General features: G+C 32.0%; 4 protein-coding genes across 7 annotated transcripts; 3 read left to right on the top strand and 1 right to left on the bottom strand.

Annotated features, from left to right (window-relative positions):
• The first annotated feature begins 1,075 nt into the window (after positions 1-1,075).
• On the top strand, positions 1,076-6,956 carry LOC126755487 (longitudinals lacking protein). The gene is made up of 2 exons (XM_050468087.1): positions 1,076-1,584; positions 4,363-6,956. The coding sequence occupies exons 1-2, from the start codon at positions 1,545-1,547 to the stop codon at positions 6,126-6,128; spliced, it is 1,806 nt and encodes a 601-aa protein (XP_050324044.1). The 5' UTR covers positions 1,076-1,544; the 3' UTR covers positions 6,129-6,956.
• Positions 6,957-12,229: 5,273 nt separating this feature from the next.
• LOC126755678 (peflin) lies at positions 12,230-13,704 on the bottom strand. 2 transcript variants are annotated; one of them, XM_050468413.1, is made up of 4 exons: positions 13,565-13,704; positions 13,306-13,513; positions 12,797-12,940; positions 12,230-12,727 (listed from the first exon to the last, which is right to left on the bottom strand). In XM_050468413.1, the coding sequence occupies exons 1-4, from the start codon at positions 13,574-13,576 to the stop codon at positions 12,501-12,503; spliced, it is 591 nt and encodes a 196-aa protein (XP_050324370.1). In that variant the 5' UTR covers positions 13,577-13,704; the 3' UTR covers positions 12,230-12,500. The 2 variants fall into 2 exon arrangements, with proteins under 2 accessions (XP_050324370.1, XP_050324372.1); XM_050468415.1 differs by having other exon boundaries at positions 13,561-13,703.
• Positions 13,705-14,232: 528 nt separating this feature from the next.
• On the top strand, positions 14,233-15,578 carry LOC126757605 (translin). Its single transcript, XM_050471630.1, has 5 exons — positions 14,233-14,433; positions 14,497-14,584; positions 14,646-14,742; positions 14,803-14,918; positions 14,977-15,578. Exons 1-5 carry the CDS (start codon positions 14,359-14,361, stop codon positions 15,315-15,317), a joined length of 717 nt encoding a protein of 238 aa, XP_050327587.1. The 5' UTR covers positions 14,233-14,358; the 3' UTR covers positions 15,318-15,578.
• A 3,623-nt stretch (positions 15,579-19,201) lies between these two features.
• LOC126757603 (carnitine O-palmitoyltransferase 1, liver isoform) lies at positions 19,202-27,606 on the top strand. Of its 3 annotated transcripts, XM_050471625.1 has the most exons (10): positions 19,202-19,393; positions 22,715-22,894; positions 22,962-23,699; positions 23,769-24,307; positions 24,419-24,484; positions 25,797-25,856; positions 26,254-26,386; positions 26,451-26,699; positions 26,786-27,145; positions 27,216-27,606. In XM_050471625.1, the coding sequence occupies exons 2-10, from the start codon at positions 22,754-22,756 to the stop codon at positions 27,360-27,362; spliced, it is 2,433 nt and encodes an 810-aa protein (XP_050327582.1). In that variant the 5' UTR covers positions 19,202-19,393; positions 22,715-22,753; the 3' UTR covers positions 27,363-27,606. The 3 variants fall into 3 exon arrangements, with proteins under 3 accessions (XP_050327582.1, XP_050327585.1, XP_050327584.1); XM_050471628.1 differs by lacking the exon at positions 24,419-24,484; XM_050471627.1 differs by lacking the exon at positions 25,797-25,856.
• Positions 27,607-27,645: the final 39 nt, after the last annotated feature.

Below are 27,645 nucleotides of genomic sequence, written 5' to 3'. Positions count from 1 at the left end.
CGGCAGCTGCTTGCAGCGGTGCAACAGTGTGTGGACACCGCCTGCGCATATACAGCCAGATTTACTATGCAGCTAGCTAGATACATATGTATGTGAATTTGTGTGATCTTTGCAGTGTTGTGTATATCCTCTGTGGCAGGATTGAAAATAGCTTCTGTGATCGACGCATTACTATTTTGCCTCCGACCTTTTTCTATTTACATGTTTGTGTGTGTGTGGGTTTGCGTTCGAAATGCATACATGCAGGCTTTTGTATGCACACAGCGCCGCACATGCATACGTACATACGTATCTGGAGATATACTTATGGATACATGCCTGTGATTCTACGAAAATCGAAGTAACGCTTAGAAAATTAAGTTAAATATTTTTTTCGTAAGCGCAGTGCTGAAACACGAGTGGTACTGTAGCGACGCTTCTTTACGTTTTGTGTGTAGCTGTGTGTCGTATGGAAATAATTAAAATAAACTAAAGCTTCTGGAGCTTTAAAAGTATTATACAAAAATTATTTTGATGATTAAAAAAAAAAATTTTGGTGTGAAGTGCTTTTAAAAATAAATCTATAAAACAATTATATACAATTTTTGGAAATTAAAAATATTTTTTAATTTTTTTAACATTAAAATTAATTTGTAATTAATTAATTACGGTGCTTTCGTGTAATTATTGTATAAATAAACTTTAATTATTGTATAAACAAAGATTTTTTGTGTAGCAAAATGCAAAATAAATAGTGAAAATACACCAAAAAAAACGCTAAAAAATAGTGCGCAGTGCCTACTTGCGAGCTACAAGTGCAAAAAATATTTTTAAAGTGTAGTGATATATGTACATATAAAAAAAATATAAACTGTAGTAAATAAGAAATAAATAAAAACAATAAATAAACCATTTGCCAAGACAGTTTTGTGCATGTGAAGTAAAGAAAAATACATAAAGTGATTTTAAAGCACTCTTTTTCAAATAAAATCACATTTTATGCAACAAATGCATTTCAAAACTATATATTTAATATTACATTTTAAAATTTAAATAAATTTTATATAAAATTATTATTCATAGCAACAAAATTTTGCCCAAATCAACTTTTTCAACTAAATTAAGTAAATTAAAATGCATTTATAGCTTAATTAAGTCGAATCTGTAAAGGAAATGCATTTCCAAACTGAATACTCACAGCTACACACCGAGCGTCAAGCAGCAATCCTGTGTTTCAGCACTGCCGCCGTGCCATATGCATAGATACACAAACACATTTGTACAAATATCAATGCACACACGCACACATACACATGTTATAACACCGTTCTAATCTATTCTCTCTCTATCTTTCTATTTTTCTAGGTCAAGATTTAGCGTTACGTGCCAGCGAAAGTGACAACATTGTGAAACCGGTTTCAGTACCTTAGCAAAACTAATCTATTTTCTCTTTTGTCTTTCTTTTTCGCAGGAAATTTCGAAAACCAGGATTAGGCAGCAAGCTCAAGCTCTACAGAAAATCACATATTTATATACATCACATATTTATATACATATACATATGTATGTACAGCGTTCAAACTACCTGCAGGCGTTATTTGACTCGTAAGTTAGTAAGCGTATAAGCCTTATGTCGTCGAAGTCGATAGCAAATTAACAACAAATCATCCGATCATACAATTTGCACATCTTCCGTAATGTTTATCATCCAAATTGTTGCATACATTACTATATTTCAAGCCAAAAACTCGCACTTAACGAAGTTAACAGCAAAATAATATTTAAATATTGCAAATAAGTATAATTTTTTTCTAAATATGACTTAAACGACTTTTTTGTATTTAGCGTAAAATATCGAACTTCTAGCATAAGGGCGTATATTTTTCATAACCAAGCGCAACTTGTTGCACAAGTGTATTTTTCACCTGTAGTTCAAGATTTATATATGTACATATACATTATATAACAATCTAAAATCTCTTGTAAAATTTTTGCAATCTATTCGTTAGCAAAGACTGTTACAGCAAATAGAAATCACGAATTTGGTCACATATGTATGTTCCACAAATTCCACAAAACAGTGAAAAAATCTAAAATCTCAATATTTTTGTTATAAAGCTCGACTTGGAGCAAAATCATGTCAATTATAAAATGGGCGTGGTAGCGCTTAATACTATATCATTTTATTGAAGCTTGCTATATATGTTCCACAACTTCCACATACATAAGTGTGTTAAATGAAAAAGCGCAATATTTTCGTAACAAAACACGACTTAGAATATAATGATGGAAATTACAAATATACTATATATGGTGAAGCTTAGTTTTATATGATTATACGAAGGCTTGCTACAAATGTATACATATGTATGTTCCACAACATATATTTTTGAAAAATTCTTGAAGAATTTATTAGTCACTACAAGCACAAAAATACAATTTTAATACGTGAAACACTTAAGAACAAAAATTATTTGCGCTGAATTGGCAGTTTCTTTCAAATATTAATAACCTGAAGAGGGCAAACACGCGAACTAGTCCCTCAGTTTTTGAGATATTAATCTGAAATTTCGCACATGTGTTTATCTCCCCAAGAAGTTGCTTATTTGTCGGAACTGCTTATATCAGATCACTGTAGAATATGGCTGCCATATAAATTGACCGATCGGTTCCTATTATCGGGTCTGGTCTGACCAAGGACTGTCAACTCGGCACTATTCCTCTATCGGATCGGATTCAAATTGCTTAGATCGGATTACTGTTGCAAATCGATCGGAATCAAGTGTTTGTATTTGATAAGATTTCTTCAAGAAATTCCGTATGGATGACTGCCCAAGAAATCTATACAATATTCGAAGAAATTATTGTGATCGTACCACTATAACAAGCAGCTTTCAAGCAAACTGAACGATCGAAATTAAGTGTTTTTATGAAAAGCTTTGTATTTGACGAGATATCTTAACAAAATTTTGAAAAGAAGAAAATGTTTAGATCGGAACACTATAACATATAGCTGCCTTACAAACAGACCGATGAAAATCGGGTTCTCTAACAATTGTTGTTGTTGTAGCGGCAGAATTCTGCCGAGTTGACAGTCCTTGACCGGAAAAAAATCCAGTTACGTTCCGGTTATGTAGACGCGAGTGCCATGGGGACGGGGTTCTTTAAGTCATCTTTTGTATTGCTGCAACCAAAGTTTAGGGGGTTTTCTTGTTTTAAATTACATATGCACATAAACTCAAGCGGAGAGTGAATTTGTAATAATTTTAGACTTTTTATGTTTTAAAATAATAATTTGAAAACCGAGAATGTAGGATTGTTTAAATTTTATAAATTACTAAAAGTGATCTGAGAGAAGAATTTTTGAAAAAAATATTTTCCAATATCTTGAATATAATTATTTTATTTTTTGTATTTTTATTTAGGTCATTGTTATTCCGTTATTATTATTATTATTATATTTTTGGCTATTATTATTTTATTATTATTACTATTTCTACTATTATTATTACAAATGTTTTATTAATAATTATATCATTTTGGTTTACAATTGTTTTATACAACATTATATATTATTTTCTTATTGTGTTTTGAGTAGCAAGCAGATTAAGTTAATATTTAAGTTATTACAATTTCTTTTTTAATATTTGTTTATACCTTAAAATTGCAGATTTATTAAAGTCTAATTAATCATTAAATTTCAATTTTCTTTAAATTTATAATTATTTTATTATTAATAATTCTATATAATTTTATTTATATTTTTTTGTTATATTCTATAAAATCATAAACAACTTTATTAAACATTGTAATAATTTTTAAATTTATTTATATTTATATTTTTTAGACAGAAACACCTACATTCATGCGATTCACGCTGCACTGTGTAATAAAATATATTAAATACATAAAAAAAATCATGACATTGTTGTTTTATTTTCATTTTAGTCATACAACATTTTTTATATTAAATATTTTTATTATTCTATATTATAATTTTATATTTTTTATAATTATATGTAAGCGTTTCTATTTGCTTGTTTGTATTTTTATTTATTTCTTTATATATTTTTATTGTGCATGTAAATTTTTGTTTAATTATTTGAATTTAAGAATTAATAATTTCTTAAACTTTTATTTTTATTATTGTTAGTGTTTAGACATTCGTATTAATTTAATTTTAGTTTAATGATAATATTAACCCCATATAATTTTTTTGTACATTGCATGCTAACCCCTTCACTTTACATAACATTTAACCTCACTTCTTCACGCAGCATCAATTTCATAACACATTTACATATACATATGTATGTACATATGTTTACTTTAACAGAAATTTAATTTTCATAAATTTTTAATCACACAATTTGCGTATTTCAGATTTTAGCCGCAAACCAACGCAGCCGCACAAGGAAAACACCTCGCCGCAAGGCGTCTTGATACAGAAATCATGCCAGCGTTCCATACTCAACACACACGGCGCCAAGCGACTCAACGTGCGCAACGCCAGCACCAGCGCCAGCGCCGCCATGCCGCCAGAAACTGCGACCGGGCTCGTGCCCGGATTGTCGCCGCAAATTCAAGCCGAGCGAGTTACTATGCCAGCGAATTTGTGTCGGAAAAATATGTCCATGACGGATGTGTCAGATATGCTCATCAATCTGTACAAAGCAAACGTAGCTAATGCACCAAAGAACCAACAGACTGCAGCGTCCAAGTTTAGACAAACTTCGCCCACGTCGGCTGAGGGTCACGAGCCATCGAGCATAGCGGCTATTGCCACCAAAGGCGCTGCCGCTGCAGTGAACGAGCCAAAAAACTTGCAAAATGATGAAATGTTGTTCGCAGCGAAAGAGGAACAACAACAACAGCAAAAGACGGCGGTAACATCAGAGAATAATGGTACCGTTGAGCAAGCAGCATTTCATCAAGCCACTGAGAATGCAAATATAATGCAAGCTACAAGCACAAAAGCCGACAATAATTTGTACGGATTTGCTGCCGGCGCAATGCCACCCTTAAATGCCATACCAACATCGGTAGTGGTGACACCGAATGGTGAACCGCTCGATATAAAACCCGTTATAAATCCGACAACCGGACAGGTGATGCCCATGCTACCTAATGCGGGTCTCGGTGTCGGCTCCTCGGTGATTAAGCCGGTGCCCACATTGACCGATGCCCAAATCCCTTCTTTAGCACCCTTGAGTAGTGCTTTGGAACGCGCCAATGCACTTAACAGCCAAAATAATGGTTCACCAGCTGGTGTTATGCCCGCCGGCTGTGATGTCTTGCCACCGGCGGCCGTGCTTGCCGCAGCACTCCTACGTGATGGCTACAATAATTTCCAACAACAATTGCGCACACAAGAGCTGCTGAAGATGAATGGACCAGTCGATGCGAATAATGGTAATGTCGGTGATGCGAGCGCCGCAAATACATTTTCTTCGAAAATATTGGAGAATTTTTTACGTCAACGACGTCTCAAATCGGAAAGTGCAGCCGAGAATACGGCAAACGAAATGGACGCCGGCGATGGCGATGACGAAGATGACTCACGCTATAACGGTTTCGAGGACATACACTTGGTCGAGGGTAACAAACCCACTTATAACAATTCTTCCATGCCCGGTGTCTACCAACCGAGCGGCGCTTCTTCGTCCTCACCACATTTAACAGCCTCAAATACCGATTATATGTCGGACGACTCGCAAAAGTTCATGTTCGGTGCACATTCACAGGCATTCCGCCATCTAGAGTACACGCTCGGTGTTGAAAACGGTGCCAACTCGTTCGGCGCGGCGAGTAGCCAAGAAGGCGGCAATAACGAAAACAGCAATGAGGGACCCGAACCCATTTACGAGTGTCGTCATTGTGGCAAAAAGTACCGTTGGAAGTCAACATTGCGACGCCACGAGAATGTCGAGTGCGGCGGCAAAGAACCCTCGCATCAATGTCCCTACTGCCCATACAAGTCGAAGCAACGTGGCAATCTCGGTGTGCACGTGCGCAAACACCACTCGGATCTGCCACAATTGGCGAGTAAACGACGCTCGAAATACTCAAATAAGTTGGACGGTGGCAATATTAGCGCAAATGCATCAGATGACTCATCGAGCAAATTGATCATTGATTGCTCGAAATAATGTTATAACGGTTAAAACGAAAACGAAGAGACTGCGCGCATTTAATGTGAAACTTCAAAATATTAAAAAACAAAAAACAATTGCCGTGCGTGCGCTGCAGTTTGACAGCTGCGGCCGCATAATTAGATACACACATACCCACACATGTATGCGCAGTTGCATACTTGCTGCATTTTCATCAAAAATTTATATGTTATTCGTCGTTATACATACTTAAATACATATAGACTTACATGCAGATATGCCTACATATTTGTGTTATGTAATTTAGTGAAAATTTAAGACTGTTTACAATAAGTTTAACAATTAACTGAACCGAGATTATATACTCACTTACGTGCATACTTACATATTTTTGTTATACTAAATTTATTACATACATACATATGTACATTCAAGCATAATATTGTATGTGTTTCTTGAAGTTATACTCATTACTTTTACATTTTATGCTTTAAGTCAGTCAGTTGCAATAAAATGACTTTTTTCTTTATTTGACTGCTACTACATGCATGCATACGCACACACATACTTCCATGCGTGCATCTTATGTAAGTGTCGTCAACTAGTTATGTGCCTTTAGTATAAGTATTTACGTCCATATCACTAAAGTAAGTGTTCAAGTCTTTACCTTTCGCAACATTTTTTAAGATTTCATTACGCTTACCAATATGCAAGGCATTTTCAAATCTTTTTTATAACTGTAGCTTCATTTAAAAGCAATTCGTATGCAATAGTTGACTTGGAAAGTGAAATTTGAGAAACATTTCTCGAGTCAAAACCCTTAAAAACAAAGATTTAGCTACTAAAGTCAAACATTATGAGGAGCTGAAAAAGAAAATAAGACGAACAGCTAAAATTAGTTATTTCCAAGGTGCTTAGAGTATAAATAACATGATTTTAATTTTATTAATCGATAAATAACCTTAAAATGCTCGCTCTGGAATTACGAAAATTCGTATTTGGCTGTTATGTCTAATTTAAACGCGAATTAGTAGCATTCTGGACACGTACATACATTAAGTCTATGTTGTTGTTGTATATTTGTAATGTAAAGTGAATCGGAATGTGCTTGCTGAATTACCTTTTCTGAACAAATGTTGCATGAAAATCGGTAAATTTTTGCGGTAAAAAAGATATTAATGAATAATAATTATTATGATACTACTTAATTTTTTAATGAACGATAAATTTTTGCAAAAAAAAATTATAATATATAAAAAATTATAATAAAAATATTTATCATAAAATTAATTGATTAATAATAATAAAAAATAATAATCATAAAATTAATTGAACACTTAGTAAAAAATAATCAAAAAATAAATAACTGCTATTATATTAAATGAGTTTTTATTAATCGAAATTTCTGCAGTAAAATAAATAAATAAAAAATAATAAAAAAATTATAACAAATAATAATCATAACATTAATTGATTAATAATAACAACAATTAGTATAAAAAAAATAATTATTATTATAATATTAATAGATTCGTTAATAATCGATAAATTTTTGCAGCAAAAGAAATATATAAAACATTATAATAAAAATAATCATCAAAGCATTAATTGATTAATAATAATAAAAATTATAATCATACAATTAATCGAACATTTAATAATCAATTAGTTTTCTCTTGTAAAAAAAATATAAAAAATAACAATAAATAATAATAATAATAGCAATAATAATAATAAATTATCAGGAATTGAGTAACTATTTTTACTTAAATTAAAAAATATATGTGACCTGGTCTACAAAAAGGGGGCTTAGGTGTCCAAAAAAAAAGAGAACAATTAATGAGATAACGAGAAACTGACGATTATTTTTAACAGCTTTTCCCAGAAAACTAGTTTTCGCACGTTAGCCCCCTTTTCGTAGACCAGGTCACATATACATATATGTTATACATTCATACATATATTTTTTTTAATTTAAGTAAAAATAATTAACCGGTTCTTACATTTTTTTTATACATATGTACATATAATAATAAATAAATAAAAAATTAAATAACAACAACAACAATATCAGAAAAAAGAATTAATGATAAAAATAAAAAGATAACATTTGTTTCACCTAAAAATTAAAAAAAAAAACTCATAATTGTAAAAATAACTGTAATAATGAAAATGACAAAAAATATTAATAATAATAAAAACAACAATAAAAGTTTATCACTGTTGGTTTATTATTCTTTTTACTTAAATATGGAAAAATTAAACAACAATAAAAATGACATAAAAAACAAAAATTAAAACTAAGATAAAAATAATAAAAATAATCAAAAATGAAAATAAAAAAATAATTACAATTGTTATACTTAAAAATGAAAACAATAATAATTATAAAAATTACTATAACAATGCAACTGACAAAAAATATAAACATTACTAAAAACAACAATAAAAATTTATCAATGACGCTTTATTCGTTTTTTAATAATTTTTTTTAATTTTTTCTAACTTAAAACATAAATAATTAAAAAACAAAAACAAAAATCTATAATACAGAAATCGTTCACATTTTCGCTTAAAAAAATATATTAAATATATACATAAATAAATTAACGATGATAAAAAATATACAATAACAAAAATTAAAAAATAATAATAAAAAAATAACATTTATTTAATTTCAAAATTAAAACAATAATAATTATAAAAATAACTATAATATTAAAACTGACAAAAAATAGTAATTATAATAAAACTATAACAAAAATTTATCACCTATGGTTTATCAACTTTTTCATTAGAAAATTGAAACACTAAAAATAAAAAACATTAAAGAACAAAAGTCAATAACAAAAAATCGTTCACTTTTTCGTTAAAAAAATATACATATGTACATAAAATATATACATATGTATACATACATAATTTAACGATAAAAAAATATACAATAACAAAAAAGAATATTAAAACATAATAATAATAATGAAAGTAATAATATTAATAACAATTAATTTACTTAAAAATAAAAAAATATTAACGAAAAGAATATTAAAAAAATAATAATAATAGCAATAAAAATTAATACATAATAATAATAATGAATATAATAACATTAAGAAAAATTATTTCACTTAACAATTAAAAAATATAATAAAAATTACAATAATAACGAAAATGATTAAAAGAAAAGTAATAAAACAACAACAACAAAAATTGTTGCCTTTATAACTGATTAAATTTTCCACTTGAAATTAAAAAAATAATAATAATTATGAAACATAATAACAACAAGCAAAGCAAAATAAAAAACTGAGTAATAATTAAAACAACAACAATAGCAACAATTGTTTTCTCAATAATCGATTTTCAAGACGAAAAAATCAGTATAAAAGATAATGGCAATAATAAAATAATAAATAAAAAAGGTTATAATAATAAAAGCGACAATAACAAAAAATGTTTTTCTTGATAATTGCTAGTTTTTCACGTAATGATAAATAAATAACAATAGAATATAAAAATAACAATTAGTCCCGCGGAAATGACGAGGACATTTCATAGACTTCATTACAGTCATCTAAAAAATTTTAAATGATTTTTAACATATTCAGACTTAAATATATTTTATATTTTTTAGATTTTCTAATTACCACCTAAATAAGCTAAAATATATGCATGTAGAAAAGTAATGCATTCGAAACCAAAGCCCAGCACTTACATTAATTGGGAGATTTTTTTTTTTTTCATATAAAATTATATAATTAAAATGAAAACTTGAAAAAAAAACATTTTTAGGTTAAGTTGCAAGTGCAAGTATTATACTCATATAAATATATACATATGTATATTGAAATAGTGCTTCAACATAAATAAATACCTTGTCGATTACGCTCTCAACGACATATAGATATTGCAAAAAAAAATAAAGAAAAGCACTATATATTATATAACACCTATCATTTAAACTTAAGTGATCTCTATGTAAAAATGTTGACTGAATTTTATTATTTATTAACAAGCAAGACTGAATAGCCTCTTTATGGCGCAAAAAGAAGTTTCCATTTATACATACATACATATGCACAAATGGGTATACAAGTTGATTGTATGCACAAAAATTAAAAAAAAATTATGATTTTATATAACTAGACACTTAGGTGTATGCATCTATGACTCTGAGTACGTGTGTACTAAAATTTATGTAAAACACACTTATGATTAAAAAAATACTACCAAATACATATGTAAATGTCGCTAAGTTAGTTTACCGCAAATAAATATAACTTTATGGAAATATCTTTAATAAAGTATAAATAAAGTATATTCTAAAATAAAAAAATCTCGTTAGCTCCATCAGATGCATGACCACTTGAAACCTCCTAAAAAGCTCGCCTTAAGTTCATTAACCGCATACTTTCTGACGCTGAGACTGCTCCTGGCAGGACCTGAAGCCCCGAAGCGCCACTATCATCTTTCGAGAGCAGACAACACCCGTCTTAAGCTTAATTTATAATTATTGAATGGACTTATAATCAACAGACAAGAGGCCACGGTAAACAGCTATCTCTCCGACTTTTCTTGCTTCCTCACTGTACGGAACTTAACACTCTCCCGAACTAAATCCATAGCGACCATATTCAAAAAACGGGTCGTCGAAGGCAGTCGATGGCGACTGTCAATAACCCAATTAAGGAGAATAATGAACTCCTCTTCAGGCAGTTCCTGCTGGGGTGCTTTCGCAGAAATCGTGCCTGCAGTCACCTGTTGGGGCGGAACCGCCTCCTAGGAGCATCAAAAAGTCATTCCTCAACCACGTCGATAACATCAAACAATACGCCGACCAGACTTCAGACACAACTTACTTCCAACAAGCACTGGTGGCCATTCACAGTGGAACCATAAGCTGGAGCTTTCACCGACTCTTTCTCTCAGTGAATGGCGTAAATTGAGTCAAACCACCACCCATTGCAGACGAAGAGCTCGAGTTGCCGCGAGAAACGAGAGTGACCCTTGCGCAGCTTCGTTCTCTCGTACTCTAGCAGGTTAAACTCCTACCTTTCCAGAATAGACCCCGACATATCCAATATATGTCCTGCGTGCAATGAGTCTCCTCTTTGCATGCTTCACCAACCCCACCCATCTGACATTCCTCTCCCTTTGGTCCGACACAGCCGAAACAGCACATTTTTGGGCCTTCCGTTGGATGACGTCGACAACAACTTGGCTAATCATTACTATCCTAACGGAGGTTAGGCATCCGTTAAAACAACAACAACCAACCAGAACCTCTTTATCATTAACCGTATATATTCTGACGCTGAGACTGCAGCTGGCAAGACCCGAAGCTCCGAAGCAAAACTATCATCCTTCGAGAACAGATAACACCCGCTTTTAGCTGAATTTTTAATTCTTGAATGGACTTATAATCAGCAGACAAAAGGCTACGATTTTGAAATACTCCCATGGACCAAAACAGTATCCAAAAGCTCAATATAAACCTGGAAACCCAACTCTCCAACCTTTCAGGGCGCCCAAATCGAAATAAACAAATAGCGGACACCTATATATATATATATATATATATAAATGTATATATGTTTATGGACGCTGGATAAATCGTTCTTCATTGGTCTTCTTACTGTTTTGAAAGACGATCGGTCGGTTGAAGTAGTATTTTCCAGAAGCACGCAATCCCTATTCGAATTTTTTCATACTTGCGCAGAACGTTTAATGTTGTTGTTGTTATTTTATTAACAGCATATTAACTTATCTTTGCAACCTAAATATCAGAAAACGCAATGTTCATAGAACTCCAGGTGTTCGATTTGGCGTCAAATTACGGTTTCTTTCGCAAGCTAAATATGACTTCAAGGTAAATCCAGCAAAGTTTAACCCGATGCATCGTACGAACTGAGAGTTGCTAAGCTAAACGTAGGCAAATATAAGCGAACAGACATCAATTTCTTCTTAGACTACATGCTGGACCTTTTTCCATGTCTCCGATAAGATAACGATAGTATGAGGTAGATTTGGAATTGTGATTGTTATGGCGATTCCTTCCACACCGATGTATACAATGTGGCATATTAATTTTGGCCTAACGATATTAGTATTGGAATATGATATAAAAATGCAAGATATTTTGCTTCTAGCTTTTTTAATTGTATTTACAAACACACTGTTTATAAGTTAAAGGCAAAGGTATACATAAAATAATACATATAGATAACACATTCATTTAAAGTATGTATGTATTTGAGATTATTGATTTAACAACGTGCATTTATGGTGAAATATAAAAATGTATTTTGGCTTGTTGAAAGGCGCAAATAGTTACGGAATGACATTTACTTTCCGGAATATACGAAACGGACTATGTTGAGATTTGTACTGGTTTCTTTTCACTTATTTTCAATAGGAACATCCAATAGCAATACTAAGGAAATCCTCAAATCCGATTGTTATCGTGCCATTTTGTTGAGTGTCTCGTTGTCTAAATGACTCGGTAAAGCGTTGAATTTGCACACACAGAACAATAAATTGATCCACAGACACTTCTTTATGATCTCTTGGATCGCTCTTTTTAACCAGAAAGTTGATGAATTCTGGCGTGAATCTAAAGCCCATTTGCGAGAATGCTTTTTTATAGAAACGAAAAAAGTAACATTAAAAGTTATTTTGGATTCTATTAAGATGAATTTGAATACCTTGAGTTAGTTCGTTTTCATCTATGTGACCGCTGCTATCCCGATCGTAGGTTTTAAATACCATTAACCACTGGTTTATGTACTCATAAAGCTTTTCGAATTCGTAAATGTCAATTGTACCGCTAGCGTCCTTATCGAACATGCCTGTTTAAAAGATAAGAAATTCAAATTATTTACATACATACGTATATTGTAAGCTAAATACTTATTCAAACAATTAGTCATGATTTCGATTAAACCTCAACGAATTTTTAATTTCGAACATATTTTGTACTTCAAGGTTTTTTTCTTTTCAGAATGCAATGTGAATGTACACATCCCTGAATACATTACATCCATGATTAAATTCTTTATAATAAAACATATTAACAAAACGTTAAGCTTTATGAGAAATTGAGCATCAGGTGTTGTTAGATTTGCAAAAATTATAATCAATATTGATAATTAACAGAATTTGGCCTGACTCATTTTTTTAATTGTCTGATATGCGTATTCAAATATTTACTTACTAATCATTAACTTGCAAGCATTATCTGAAAAGTTTTCACCACGTCCATTCACCAATGCTGCTTTCAGTTCACTGGAATTTATTTTTCCGGAACGATCGCGATCGACCATATTGAACCATTGCTGTGCCTGTGGCGAGACTTGGGCGTTTTGTGGCGGAAAGGCACCGGGAGGTGCAGAGTAAGGATTGTAGCCACCAGGATAACCGCCCTAAAATAATGTAATTAACTGCATAATTCTACTCTTAAATTTGTTACTTACGCCGTAAGACATAATGTTAAATATTTGTTTAATTATATACAACAATTAACTTTCTTTAAATTGTCAGATGAACTTTGCAAATCAATTGTTTATGCCGAAAAATTCCTACGTAGGGTTGCGTGCAGGTGATTAAAAGTTAAAACTAAAAAAAAATGTGGAACGTATTAAAACGATTTGGCAGCACTCCTAATAAATTTGATGGGTCAAGCATAATTCATTCATTTACAAAATTTTAATTTATGAAAGAAAAATTACAAGTTCTTGAAACAATTCAATTGTTTTTATTTCATGTTGTAATTCATTAGTAAATTTTTTTGGGAACTCGAATATGTTGGTTTAAAATTATTACTTTGATAACATTTTGAGCAGATTTTCTGAATCATCCTATGATAAGTGCTGCCATTTCTTTTCATGTACATAAATCGGGCAAAGAGTCGCACATTAGTACTTAGAAGTATCGATAAATGTATTAGGATAAAATTCGTTCAAACATTCATTTTTGTATTTGTTTTATAACGATTCATCAATAATAATATTATTTAAATATGTATTTTTATGTATAGGGATTCACTTTGATTAACCTTGTTTTCAGTTTTAAAATGTAGCATTAATTAATAGTTGTTTACAAGATAGAATCCATGAAAATCGATTAATTACTGCCGTTGTGTAGTTGGAGATAGATAGTACGATTTTTGGTACTCATCACTATTTATTATATTTGAATCAAAACTTATAAACCACATCAAATCGTGTATTGCTAAATTTGTTTGTGTGCGTAAAAACTGTTTGTGAATATGGCAAATTTTGTTAATTTAGAAGTGTTTTCCAACTATCAAAAATATATCGACAATGAACAGGAAATTCGAGAGGTGGGGAAAACCAATTTTCATTGATATTTGCAAGCTGAATTTTCAAGTTTTCCCTTTTTGCAGAATATCAGAATAAAAGTGCGAGAAATCGAGCAATTGGCCAAAGAAGCTACAATCCAACTTCAAATCATTCATTCAGATCTATCAAAGAGTATGTATACATACATATGTGCAAATTTGAGAGATATTTTTATGAACATATTTCTTTATAGTTGATGGTGCATGCCAAGCAGCGCGCAAACAAATAGCGTCATGTGCCGGTGTCTATAAACAATTGTCAGAGATCATTCCCCATGGACAGTATTATAGGTAGGAAAATTTACAGTTATTTATATTTTCTAAATACGTATTCATATTTAAAAATTAAAGATACTCTGATCACTGGACATACATAACACAGCGTCTAGTTTTTTTAATTGCAATGGTTGTATATTTGGAAGCCGGTTTTCTGGTAAAACGCGAGACCGTAGCAGAAATGTTGGGTTGTACGTATACACGCAGCGTTATCTATTGGCATTTTTATAATTAATAAATTTTTTTTAGTACAAGTTAGTCACACAGAAGGCTTTCACCTGGATATAGAGGACTATTTAATGGGAATTCTTCAAATGGCTTCGGAACTATCTCGTTTTGCCACCAATTCAGTAACCATGGGCGATTATGATCGCCCCCTTAATATTTCACATTTCATGGCGAATTTAAATTCAGGCTTTCGTTTACTTAATCTAAAAAATGATGGTTTGCGCAAGCGTTTCGACGCCTTAAAATACGACGTAAAGAAAATCGAAGAAGTTGTTTATGATATCAGTATACGTGGTTTGCGCAACGAAACGCCACAATCCACTGCAGAAGATATAGCCGCAAATGAAACCGCCAGTGCGTAGGCGAAAATTGATTCATGTGGCATTGGTATACAGAACTTTAATAATTTCGCGCACGACTCGTAGGAATTAAAGCAGACTTATTTTGGTGTTAAAAGAAAAACTTGACAACGATTTGTGTTTTTTTATATGTAATAAACTGATTTAGTTAACGTTTTCATTTATTAAAAATATTACTTTTTATAATTTATGCTAATAATTAATTGAACTAAAACAAAAAAAAAAAAAAAATAAATAAATAATGTGACTTTATGCAACGCAAAATATGTGTATAATAATGGTTATAAGTCTCATTACGATTTAAGAAACGTTTTTCAAGTTCCCAAAGAGGTTTCAGAGCCTCTAGCAGAAAAAAAGTATTTTTATGAGTTGTGAATCATGCTGTGAAAGTCAAATAAATATATTTAAAAAATGTTGTATTAGACAAAGAAACTAACAAGCGAATTATCATAACATACATTACGGCGCTACACTAAAAAAAAAATTATTAAATTTTTTACAAAATTTGAAATACTCTGGCAATGAATAACTTATAGCATCTCAAAGAAAAAACAACTAAAACTTTACCATATTAAGTTCCTTTATAATCTATTTATTTGTTGTAGTATCATTGTATACAATAACCGGTGAATAATATGTTAATGTTTTCCTTTGTTTTTGTAAAACTTCATGTGTGTTCGAATTTATTAACAATAATCAGCTTGAGTCACAATTTTATTGCAGCAGTTGCGCACTGTCTAACCGATAAGAATAAAATAATGATGTTCGTAATCAATGTTCTAGGTGAAGTTTAGAGACTTTTAAGATTACGAATATGTATGTAGATGCTAGAGTAAGCGGCGCGACAATGACCAGCGCAGTTAGACTGATGCGTAGATATGAAAACGTGAAAGCTCTTTGGTCTCTAGAATGTGCACTGGAGTTTACCAACTATTTGACAGAGTCAAACATGCATATTTAATATTAGTATATACATATATGTTGTACAAACATTTTTATGTATTTTACAATAACAAGCCTAATTTCTCCAAACGGAACTCAACGCAAAATCGGTTACACTTAAAATATTTGAAGTAATATATATGTATACATACATATGTATATATTTGTGTACGTTCCAGTTTGTCTAATAAACATCAATTACTTTTAAGATTCAACAGGTTCAGCTAAATTTATTGTAATTTGAGGCGCTATAAATGCCAGTGGGCGTTGAAATGCTAAATTATACATACATATGTACATACATAAGTATACTAAAAGCTAATCCTTCTATGACCTTTAGCAAATTTGTCACCACACGCAGATTTGCAATTTAGTTTCAAAATTTAGCATAGCTTAATTAAAAAATAATAATAATATTTAATTTACTTTGCATTTTAAATAAGCACAATGAGTGGCATATCATGTGCCATAATTTTCAAAATACACACCTCCAAAATGAAGTAAGGGCAAACAAACAAATATAGTAAATATCTTATACAAGTATGTACATATGTATGTCTGTTCACAAGTCTAAACGAGTGTGCGTCCATCACGATATTCATGCTTTGAATACAAATACATGTTTAACGTCTATTCAGCTTTATTATATATACATATGTATGTACATATAAATTTGTTTATTTTCTTGTTTGTCAGAAAAAACAATACTTGTCAGAGTTCAAAGTCCTACTGTCTTCTATCTATGTGTGTGCATACAGATGTATATCTGCACGTAGTTATGTATATAGATCCCTATATGTACATACATACATATGTATATCTAGTTGCTACTCACACATCTCAGTTGTTTAGTCTTCTCGCAACAAGTGCGCGAAAACCTCAAAAGTGCTATTCTCAAAGAGTAAACGCGTTGGTCGCTTTTGAAAATATGCGAAAGATTGCTATTGTTGTTGGTATACTTATGTATTTCTAAACAAACCCTGCAGTAAATTAGACTGGCGCCATTTTGAGTATCTGCTGCCTTGAGCTTAAGCCTGGATTTCTAGTGCTTTTTGAATGCTGTGAACATTTTTAAAAATGATATTATTTTTTTAAATTTTTTATTTTATTTTAGGTTACAAAATTTTTGACCACAGTTAATCCATATTGAAAAATTCGTTTTATGGCAGAAAAAAATTAAAGCTCCAAGCTTTTCTTATTATTTATCACTTTGCTAACAGAAAAAAATTATTATTTTTCACTCAATCAGCTGGCACTTTTTGTTTAAATTTGCATCTAACTGGCCATCTCTGCGGACAAAAAACTATAACCGTACCTTTTTGGCAGCTGCACAAACCAGGTGTTATGAAATGAAATTTTAAACAATTTTATTACAAAACGGCCTTTAAATTGCGAAAATAAAACAAGAACACTAACAATAGCTGACTTTATAGTTCTCGTTAGGGTATTTTTAACTTGCATTCATATGTATGTAAGTATGTACATGCACATGTACTTCCGCACGTGCATTGTGGTAATATGAAGTGACGTGGGAGTCAAAATCTGTTAGCAGATGTGCGATCTTGTTTCGGCAGCGGGTAATTGTAATGAGCGATTGTCACTGCGGCTGAGACAAAGTTAATATTATGACGTTTTATAACGATTTATATTCAAGGTGCTCAAAATTGACTTAAACATTGTAACAACCTTCATTTGTAGGTTAAACTGAGGTGTAAGAAGTTTGGTCAAGCAGTTAAAACATGTACATATGTATGTATATGTATAAATACTAGTGTATATATGTATATGTACATATGTATATTATAATATATACTTCTTACAGTCGCAATTATGTCTATAATAACTTGCCAAAGCTTTTAAGTTAGTTTTACAAAAACAAGGCTTAACTTTTGTTTACTTTTAGCAATAATTATTTACCAAACGTCGTGCTCTTGTAAACGAATGCAAACGTATACATACACATACACTCAGCAATATGTGATTTGCTTGTGTGCACCTAAAGGTAAATATACGTATATATGTATGTACATATAAATGTATACATGTACATATGTATACTTCCACATGCTCCCTAATAGATAAAACAATTAAAAACGAAAAACTCAGTGGCGTTATAAATGCACACGTCGTTTGCATATATGTATGTACATACATATGTTTGTAAAGATGTAAAACTCTACATATTTACATATGTACTCATACAATGTACATACATATATAGTATGTAACAAAGTTCTTATCTTTAAATAAAATTCTCACAAACAAACTCCGCCAACAAATTATAACGTATTATTTTTGCGCTTCAAACACATTAAGCTCATTCCAAGTGTTCTACTAGATACATATAGAATATATTTTAAGACACACAAACATACTCTCACTCCAAATATATCTGCCTATTTTAGTGGCAAACAGGAAAAACGAATGCGCTGTATGCCAAGCAGTAAATCAGACTGTGTTAAGGCCGGTGGAAATTCATATTTATACAAATATGTTATGTATGTGTAAGTTATATAAGTGCGTTTTCATACATAAGTATTTTATTAATATAACTTTAAGTTTATTGCTTTGCGCCATTTTGTTTTAATTATCTGCTATTTTTAATGTAATTTGTCTATGAAGCCGCTGCCTACGCACAGCTAGCACGTACGCACAAGCACATTCATGCACACTGTTGCATAAACATAAGTATGCGCCAGTTTGCAGCGGAATGCAACGAGGGTAGTATAGAATAGACTACTCATTTCTTTGGACTCGACGAATTTCTACTGCAGGTAACTGACTGAGAGCGATGTGCCGAGCCCGCTCGCAAACACACAAATAACGCTTATCATATACATACATGCATAAATATGTACATATGTATATATTTCTACATCAATACTTAATACATATGTACATATATATATGCAGTCAAAGATCTAGAGGCTCGAGCGTTTTCGCTGGCGGTTAGTAAGCCTTTAGCAGCCAAACGATCAAGTTGGTTCTTTCGAGTGCAGACGGATTAATTAATACAGGAAAATCAAGTATATTGAAATAAAAGAAAATACGTGCAAACATACATATATGTATACACATATATAGAGTTGAAGAAAAAAGTGTATAAACAAAAAAAGATAGTGAGGCGCATAAAAGACGTAAGTGTAAACAACCGTAAATTACAAATAAACAAGATATAAAACAATGACGTCAAGCAACCAAAGCAAACGCGACCTTCTAAATATGTAATCTAGTTTATGAAAAATATAGTAGTGTTAATATGCCGAAAGCAGCGGTGCAGCAGTGGTTTTTCTTCTGTTTCCTACTAGACAAACAAACACATACAACGTTTAAACATACTTGACCGAGTTTTGAACCAACAACAAAGCACTTGAAATTGCTTTAACTTGTTTTCTAAGTCACAAATGTTGAATATGCTTGTGTATTTGTGTATATACACACACATTTACATGCATATTCAGCGATAAACACAAATAGTATATTTGTGTGTGCATGTGTGCCAGTTTGTTTGTTGCATGGCTTAATAATAGGTTGTTGCTGCGTAAAGGTGCATTTTTGTACGGTCAAGTCGTTGAAAATTATTTATATTCATATTTTAATATAGATTTAATTGCGTAATAAATATACGACAAGTCAAAATACAAATGTAAATGCAAACATACAAACACATACAAATACATATGACTATATGTAGTATGCCTACATACATATGTACATGCATAGGTGTAGAATACCTTTATCAGTTGAATGTTTTGATCCGATTGCCTGCGCGATGGGCTTGTTGTTTATTAAAAAACCGGTCTGCTCTGTATGTAGTTGTTCTTGTGAGGTTTTGAAGTGCCTTTTGCTTTTTAGGTTTTGTTTATGAGATTTTAATGAGAGAGAGTTAAATAACTGCATTAAATACAATGGTTTATTGGTGTGTCTATCATTGGGAGATTGCAGCTGTGCCCAGTGGGAAAGTAATTCCGTTTTCTTTTGAAAATTTTGATTGATATTTGTAGTTAATTAACTGAAAGAAAGATTAATATTAGTTTTCATAATTTTGATAAATAATAAAACATCAACAAATACTTCATATTTAGACTTTTTGGCTATTCGTGGCGTTTATTTTGAGGTTATGCTGAAAAAGTTGTTGCTAGAGACTGAAAATCAACTAAAACAATTTATTGAGTTAATATTTAAAGGTAAAACATAAAAATTATAAACTTACGAACTGAGGGTCAATTAGTTTAAGCTTTTATCGGCTCTAAAAAGATTCATTAGTTTAATATTCTAAAGTTATAATACAATTTAGTACAAAAAATAATAAAAACTTTATTTTAAGAATTTTTCATATTCTTGGTTTCTCTTTTTATAAGTTTTACTTTTTGAATTCAAAACTAAGAGTTTTTATTTTTAATTTGTAAAGATTTCAGTTTTATTTTGAAATAATTTGACACTGCTTCTATGGAAAAATATATGTACATATGTATGTACATATGGTACTAGTTGGGAATGCGGTTAAAATACAATTGGTTAATTTTCACTACAAAGCACTCTTAAAGTGGAGGATACATCTTCTACTCTATTTATAACAGATTTTCCTTATTTAGAGGAAATATAATTAATATTTATACCATTTAACAAATTTATAATGTTCGCACAATTTGCTCTCCTTTTTACACCCCATGGACTCCAAAATTATTTTGATATAAAGTGGACGTAATCAGAAGTTTTTCTCACGCTAGAGAAATACGAAACGGCTATATGCAAACCTACAAACACAGTGTTTTATTCATGTACCTATGCACCTTCTTCTGAGAACGTGCCATTTTTACAACAGGGCATGAATGAATACTCAGCCATTCGCTGGCGCTCTGCAACATTCCTATATACGTATGTTTAAAACCTGTATACATACATATGTATGTATATGTGAAAACAAATAGAGAAGCAAATTCTCCAAAAACGCCATCTATTAAGAGTGATGGAGGCAAAAAACTTGTATTTGGACTTTGCACCTTTGTGAACAACAAATTAAGCGCAGTAACTGTAACAGCATGTGTGTGTTAGAATACGTATGTGTATGTGTATTGATTCAGTGAAGAAAAAATAAATAAATATCTTTCAATTTTATGATACAACAAACAATTGAGCAAAGTAAAGCACGTGTATGCATGTATGTATGTGCATGCACTATGTATTCGATATTTTCATAACAACTACGCTTTTTCCAAACGCAATTCTATTTATCAGTGTAATTAACGATTTGTTGCGAATAAAATAATATAATCAATGCAGGAAATATTGAACTATTTTATGCAAAAATTTTGCTGTGAAACATACATACATACATACATATATTTTTATAGTATAAATATGTATGTGCATATACATATATGTACATATGTATGTATAATACAAAATTAGATTAAAAATTTTAATGTGATCTCTAAGTGGGTCAGAAATGATAATGGCGTTGAGGCATTAGAATGGAGTGCCAAAAAATTAGAATGGAGTGCAAAAAAATGAGCATCATAAACAAAAATTAAGCCGATTTAGTTACCGAAATTCATGCGTTGTCATAAAACTACGTTCTCTTGCATAAATTTGTACATATGTATGTATATATATTTCTAAATATGTATCTATTCTATTTCAAATCAGCTATAAATAGATTCCGCACCCGGACACCGCATATCCTATTAATTCCGGTTTTCAAGTTCCGCTTTTATAAAACAGCAAATAGTAGCATATATTTCGGCGTACATAAACAACGATCCGCTTTCTCCTCACCGCTAATGCACCGAAATTGTATAATTTCGAAATAACGGTGTTAAATATCTTTAAAACACATAAGAGTAAGAAAATATATTAATTAAATTTAAATAAAAACGTTTTAAGAGATCTTTTGTCTCGAAGAAAAGCGCAATGGAAAGAATGTTATGTTAAATAATATTAGTTATGCAAAATAGGAGCAGATTTCCTATGATTTTGAACTTTAAAAACTTTTATAACCGCCAAGCTCAGAAATAATTTTTAGTTAAATATTTTTCTTAATAAAAACTTTCTTAGCGATAATTGTACGGGAAATTAATTTATTAAAAAAATTTTCATTAAATTATATGACTCACAACGGTGTTTGAAAGACATAACAAACATTTTATCAATGAAATCTTATTTTTCCAAAAAAAAAGTGTTATTAATGGACCAGATACGTAAAAGGTCAGTGAAAGTAGTTTATATTATTAGAGCAAGGGAGCACTTATAGTTTTTAGGTGAAATTTTTGAGATCAAAGGTCAAAGTCAACTAGCTGTAATAATAATAAATAAAAATGTTGTTGTTGTAAAAGTTGCAATCGATTGATGTACGTCTGGTGACGATTACCAAACTGCTTATAAAATGTCAGCATACTATATAGTGCATACATATGCAGAGTATTAACCGCTATATTTCTTTTCACCTAATCCTACAGATTGAAATTATTTTGTGAACGGCTTAATTTGCCTGTACAATGGCTGAAGCCCATTCAGCGGTGGCATTTTCCTTCGCCATCACCCACGAAGGCTTCGACATCAACTATGACCAGGAGGTACTCAATCTCGTCTGGAATTCCGGTGTGCGTTCGTGGAAGAAACGCATAGCACGCGCACGGGTAAGTCTTCTACGCACTTTCTTCACTCGTAGGCATTTTACAAAACCAGTTAAATTTCGAATTACAGAACGGCATACGTAACGGTGTCTATCCGGCGCACATACAAAGCTTATGGCTCATTACGGCCATTGCCATGGGTCTGCATTTCTCTGGTTTTGCAGTGCCATTCGATCTCGTCCATCGCATTTTGGTGCATCTACCAGCCAATACCGTTAATTGGCAAGTGACGGCGTGCTTTGGGGCAGCGCTAATTGTTTGGCTTTCCATATGTTTCACAATGCGTTACACGCTCAAATTGCTGCTAATGTACAAAGGTTGGATGTATGAGTCGCGAGCGCCGGGCAGTAAGGTGTCGTTGAAAACCAAAGTGTGGGCGGGAGTGGTTAAAGTACTCTCCAGTTGGAATACGCCCGGTCTCTACAGCTTTCAAGGTTCATTGCCAAGACTACCGGTGCCGGCGTTGCACGACACAATGCAACGGTATTTACGTTCTGTACGTCCTTTACTGGATGATGAAAATTACTCACGTATGGAGGGTTTGGCTAAGGAATTCGAGAGCACAATTGGCAAGAAATTACAATGGTATCTAACTTTGAAAAGTTGGTGGGCCACCAATTACGTTTCCGATTGGTGGGAGGAATATGTTTATCTTCGCGGACGTAGTCCTTTGATTATCAACAGCAACTTCTATGGCACTGATGCGATCTTCATGAATTTGACTAATAATCAAGCAGCGCGCGCCGCGAATGTTGTGTATTTGTTGTTGGGATTCAGACGTTTGATCGAACGCCAAGAATTGCAGCCGGTAAGCAATATAGGTTATGCATAAAAATATTACATACTATTTCACAAACACACTTTACACTTCACACAGATAATGGTGCAAAGCATGATACCGCTTTGTTCGTGGCAATATGAACGCACTTTCAATACGGTGCGCGTACCTGGTTTAGAAACTGACCGCATCGTTCATTATCGCGATTCCAATCACATTGTTGTGCTACATAAAGGACGTTACTTTAAGGTGGTCATCTATTACAAAGGTCGTATTTTGCGCCCATGTGAGATACAAATACAAATGGAAGAAATCTTGAACTCCAAAGCCACACCGTTGCCCAGTGAGGAGCACTTGGCGGCGCTGACCACAATGAATCGTTCGAAATGGGCTGAGATACGTAATGCACATTTTGCGCGTGGCGTAAATCGCGTTTCACTTAATCTGGTAGAGTCGGCCGCCTTTGTACTGTCGTTGGACGATGAATCTTATGAGTTTGATTTGGCACGTCCTGAATTATTGGATAAATTTGGCAAAACATTATTACACGGCAACGGTTACAATCGTTGGTTCGACAAAAGCTTTACGGTGTGCGTTGGTTCCAACGGACGCGTGGGCTTTAATGCCGAACATACTTGGTAAGTATGCTTTATTGTAGTTTGTAGTTTTTGAACACATTTCAAAACATCGCACTTATTGCTATAAAACAACTTTTTTGCAACTTGTAAAAATGTTAAACCTTTTAAAAGGGCCGATGCTGCTGTAATGGCTCACGTATGGGAGAATCTTGTTATGGACGATGCGACCACCAATGGGTAAACAAGATTCCTTATGTTAACAGTAGAAAAGACATGTTGTTCGATCAAGTCTTAAACTTGAACATTTGTTGTAAAATATTTTTATAATGTAAAATGGTGAAGGTTTTCTATTTTCTACTTTCTGTGCACTTATTTGGTATTTGGTTAGCTTTGTTGACAGTTTACTTTGGAAATTCCCACTTACTACTTTTTTACTTACTTTTTAAATGTGTCTGCTTCAACTTGTATTTAAATAGCATTTTAAAACTAAAAGTATTACTTTTTCAGCATGACTTCAGCTCCTTTTCCTCATGGTAATATTTGTATGTAGGTACATACATATTTATATATGTATGTAAATATGTATAAACTCAAACAATAATGATGAGACCTTTAAGAATGCACTTACAGTATTATATGTAGCTTATAATATTTTCTACAGTTACGACAATTTAGTAAATATTAGATTTATATACATTACATACTATATCTTTACTGACCTTAAAGTTGCACGGTGTCTTGTCCTCCTCTGACAAAGATGTGGAAACAGATTTCTTCCCAACCAACAGATTCTTCTAATCTCTTTGCCTTGTTAGCATAGCTGTAATCAAAAATCTATTACTTTTTGATGGTATTTTCTATTACTATTCTTCCCATTTACTCAAATTTTCAAAATTGTTGATTCCGACTCCTTTGTTCGCCAACTTTGTGCTGAATAAGATTCGTGCTTTGAAATCCCTTTGCATAAACACGTCCAAATTTTAAACTATTCTCCACATTAAACGCTGGTTAAATTGATTGAGCACTTAACTTTATTTCTTACCGTGAAATTAATACCAACTGTTTGAACTATTTAATTTATATACTGTGTATGTATGTATGTATAAATAAAGCATTTCTAGCTGTCAAAAAGAAATGAAAGACAAAAATGGCTGATCATGTCAACTTACATCAACTTTACGTGCATATATACATATTCATTTGAGCATCCAAATATACCCAAATTACATTACAAGAACCTGCACACATACAAAGACAAATTCATAATTACAAATCCTCAAAATTATAGCAGCATTCGTAAGATATTAAATCGAGCGCTTATAAAATGACCAACATGTGTATGAAACAGTTATCCGCAGCGTATAACATATTTACAAATAATTTTTTTAAAAAAATTAAGCACGCCTTTCGCAAAAATTAAAGCATTGACAATATCAATATTGCAATTGCAACTTTAATATTTGCACACTTCCATACATACTTTTGTAAATATGTATGCAGATACTTATTGAATGCTGTTTGAAGTAATATTTCTTTCCAAATATTTTAGGGCTGATGCACCGGTTATGGGTCATCTTTGGGAATATATTTTCGGTGATGATATTTATGGGTAATGGATTTGTGCACCAACAGAAATTCCATAACATGTTTATATTTGTTTACTAAATGTTCTGTACTCATGTAAATGTGTGTAGTTTTGTGGTTGTTAACATTATGCTTAAGGTTAATTAGTTAGTATTTGTTTACAATTAACCGCTTTCTAATGCCTTCTTATTTGTGTGCATGTGTAATTAGTCAATAGATAAAAAGTAGTTTGAAAAACAAACAAACGTCACTAACAAAAAAGTATTTGTGGTCATACATACTTACATATGTACGTGTATCTTATAGACTTTTTCACATCTAAAATTTATGTTTCACATTCGTTCAATAGTCTAATGTAGCATGCATTTGTACATACATTTGCTTATTATATATATTAACACTTAATAATGTATAAATACTAGATATGATGAGGCTGGCAACACAAAGGGAATACCCGAATTTCAGCCACCGCCACCCACACGTTTGAGTTGGGATCTCACGGCTTTGCAACCACAAATTGAAGAGGCGACACTGGACGCTACCAAGCTTATAAATGTAAGTCACTTCATATAAGCATACACACAGCTACATAAATATTAATAAAATTTTATACGTTTAGGATGTGGACTTACGCATTCTTGTACATAACGAGTATGGAAAAGGTTTCATGAAAAAGTGTCGATTATCTCCTGATGCATATATACAAATGGCCTTACAATTAGCTTACTACCGTGACGCTGGTCGATTCTCATTAACCTACGAAGCATCTATGACACGCCTGTTCCGTGAGGGTCGTACAGAAACGGTGCGTCCATGTACAATCGAATCGGCGGCTTGGGTGAAAGCAATGGAAGACAGTAAAACAACAGTGAGTGCATAATTTTATTATTTTAGATATATTCTCATAATACTTTCATTGTTCAAATTCTTTAACTTTTTTCTGATCTTGTCTAGAGCGAAGAGCGCGTAAAGCTTTTACAGAAGGCATGTGATCGTCATCAGTTGGGCTATCAAGATGCCATGTGTGGACGCGGTATTGATCGGCATCTGTTTTGTCTTTACGTAGTTTCTAAATACTTAGAAGTTGACTCGCCATTCCTTAATGAGGTATTGAGCGAGCCGTGGCGCTTGTCTACCAGTCAAACACCACACGGACAAACGCCGAAAATGGATTTGAAAAAGCATCCAAACTGTATAAGCTCAGGTGGCGGTTTCGGACCGGTCGCTGACGACGGCTACGGTGTATCCTATATTATAGCGGGCGAAAACTTAATATTCTTCCACATATCAGCTAAATTAAACTGCAAACAGACGGTGAGTAGTGTAGAGTGGAAATTTTGTATTTATGAGAGTTAAAATTTTTATATTTTCCGTTTTAATTTAGGATGTTCATCGCTTTGGTGATAATATCTGTAAAGCATTGGCCGACATACGTGCAATGTTCGAGGATCATTTTAAAAAGCAAGGAGAATCTAATGCCAAGAACGGGACTGCCTCAACGAAGCCAAATACGGCGAAGTTAGTAAAATAAATTTAACTACATACGTACATACATGCATACTGAAATTATTGTTAGAACTTTTAGAACTTAGTTTTAAGTGTTAAAATATGATAGTTGATTTGTATCATAATTATATTTTTTATATACCGTAAGCAATGAAGTCAAATTATTGATTTTCTCAAAAAGTTAGCAATTTTAAGACGTTATTTTTTAAATTTATTTAAGAAATTTAATAAAAACAAAAATAAAATAAAAATTGATATATAGAGTTTGATTAATTTTGTTTTTCTAATTTCCCAAATACATATGTATG

Source organism: Bactrocera neohumeralis, chromosome 4, assembly GCF_024586455.1.
Source record: "Bactrocera neohumeralis isolate Rockhampton chromosome 4, APGP_CSIRO_Bneo_wtdbg2-racon-allhic-juicebox.fasta_v2, whole genome shotgun sequence".
Lineage (NCBI taxonomy): Eukaryota > Metazoa > Arthropoda > Insecta > Diptera > Tephritidae > Bactrocera > Bactrocera neohumeralis.
This window is presented reverse-complemented; position numbering and strand designations above follow the sequence as displayed.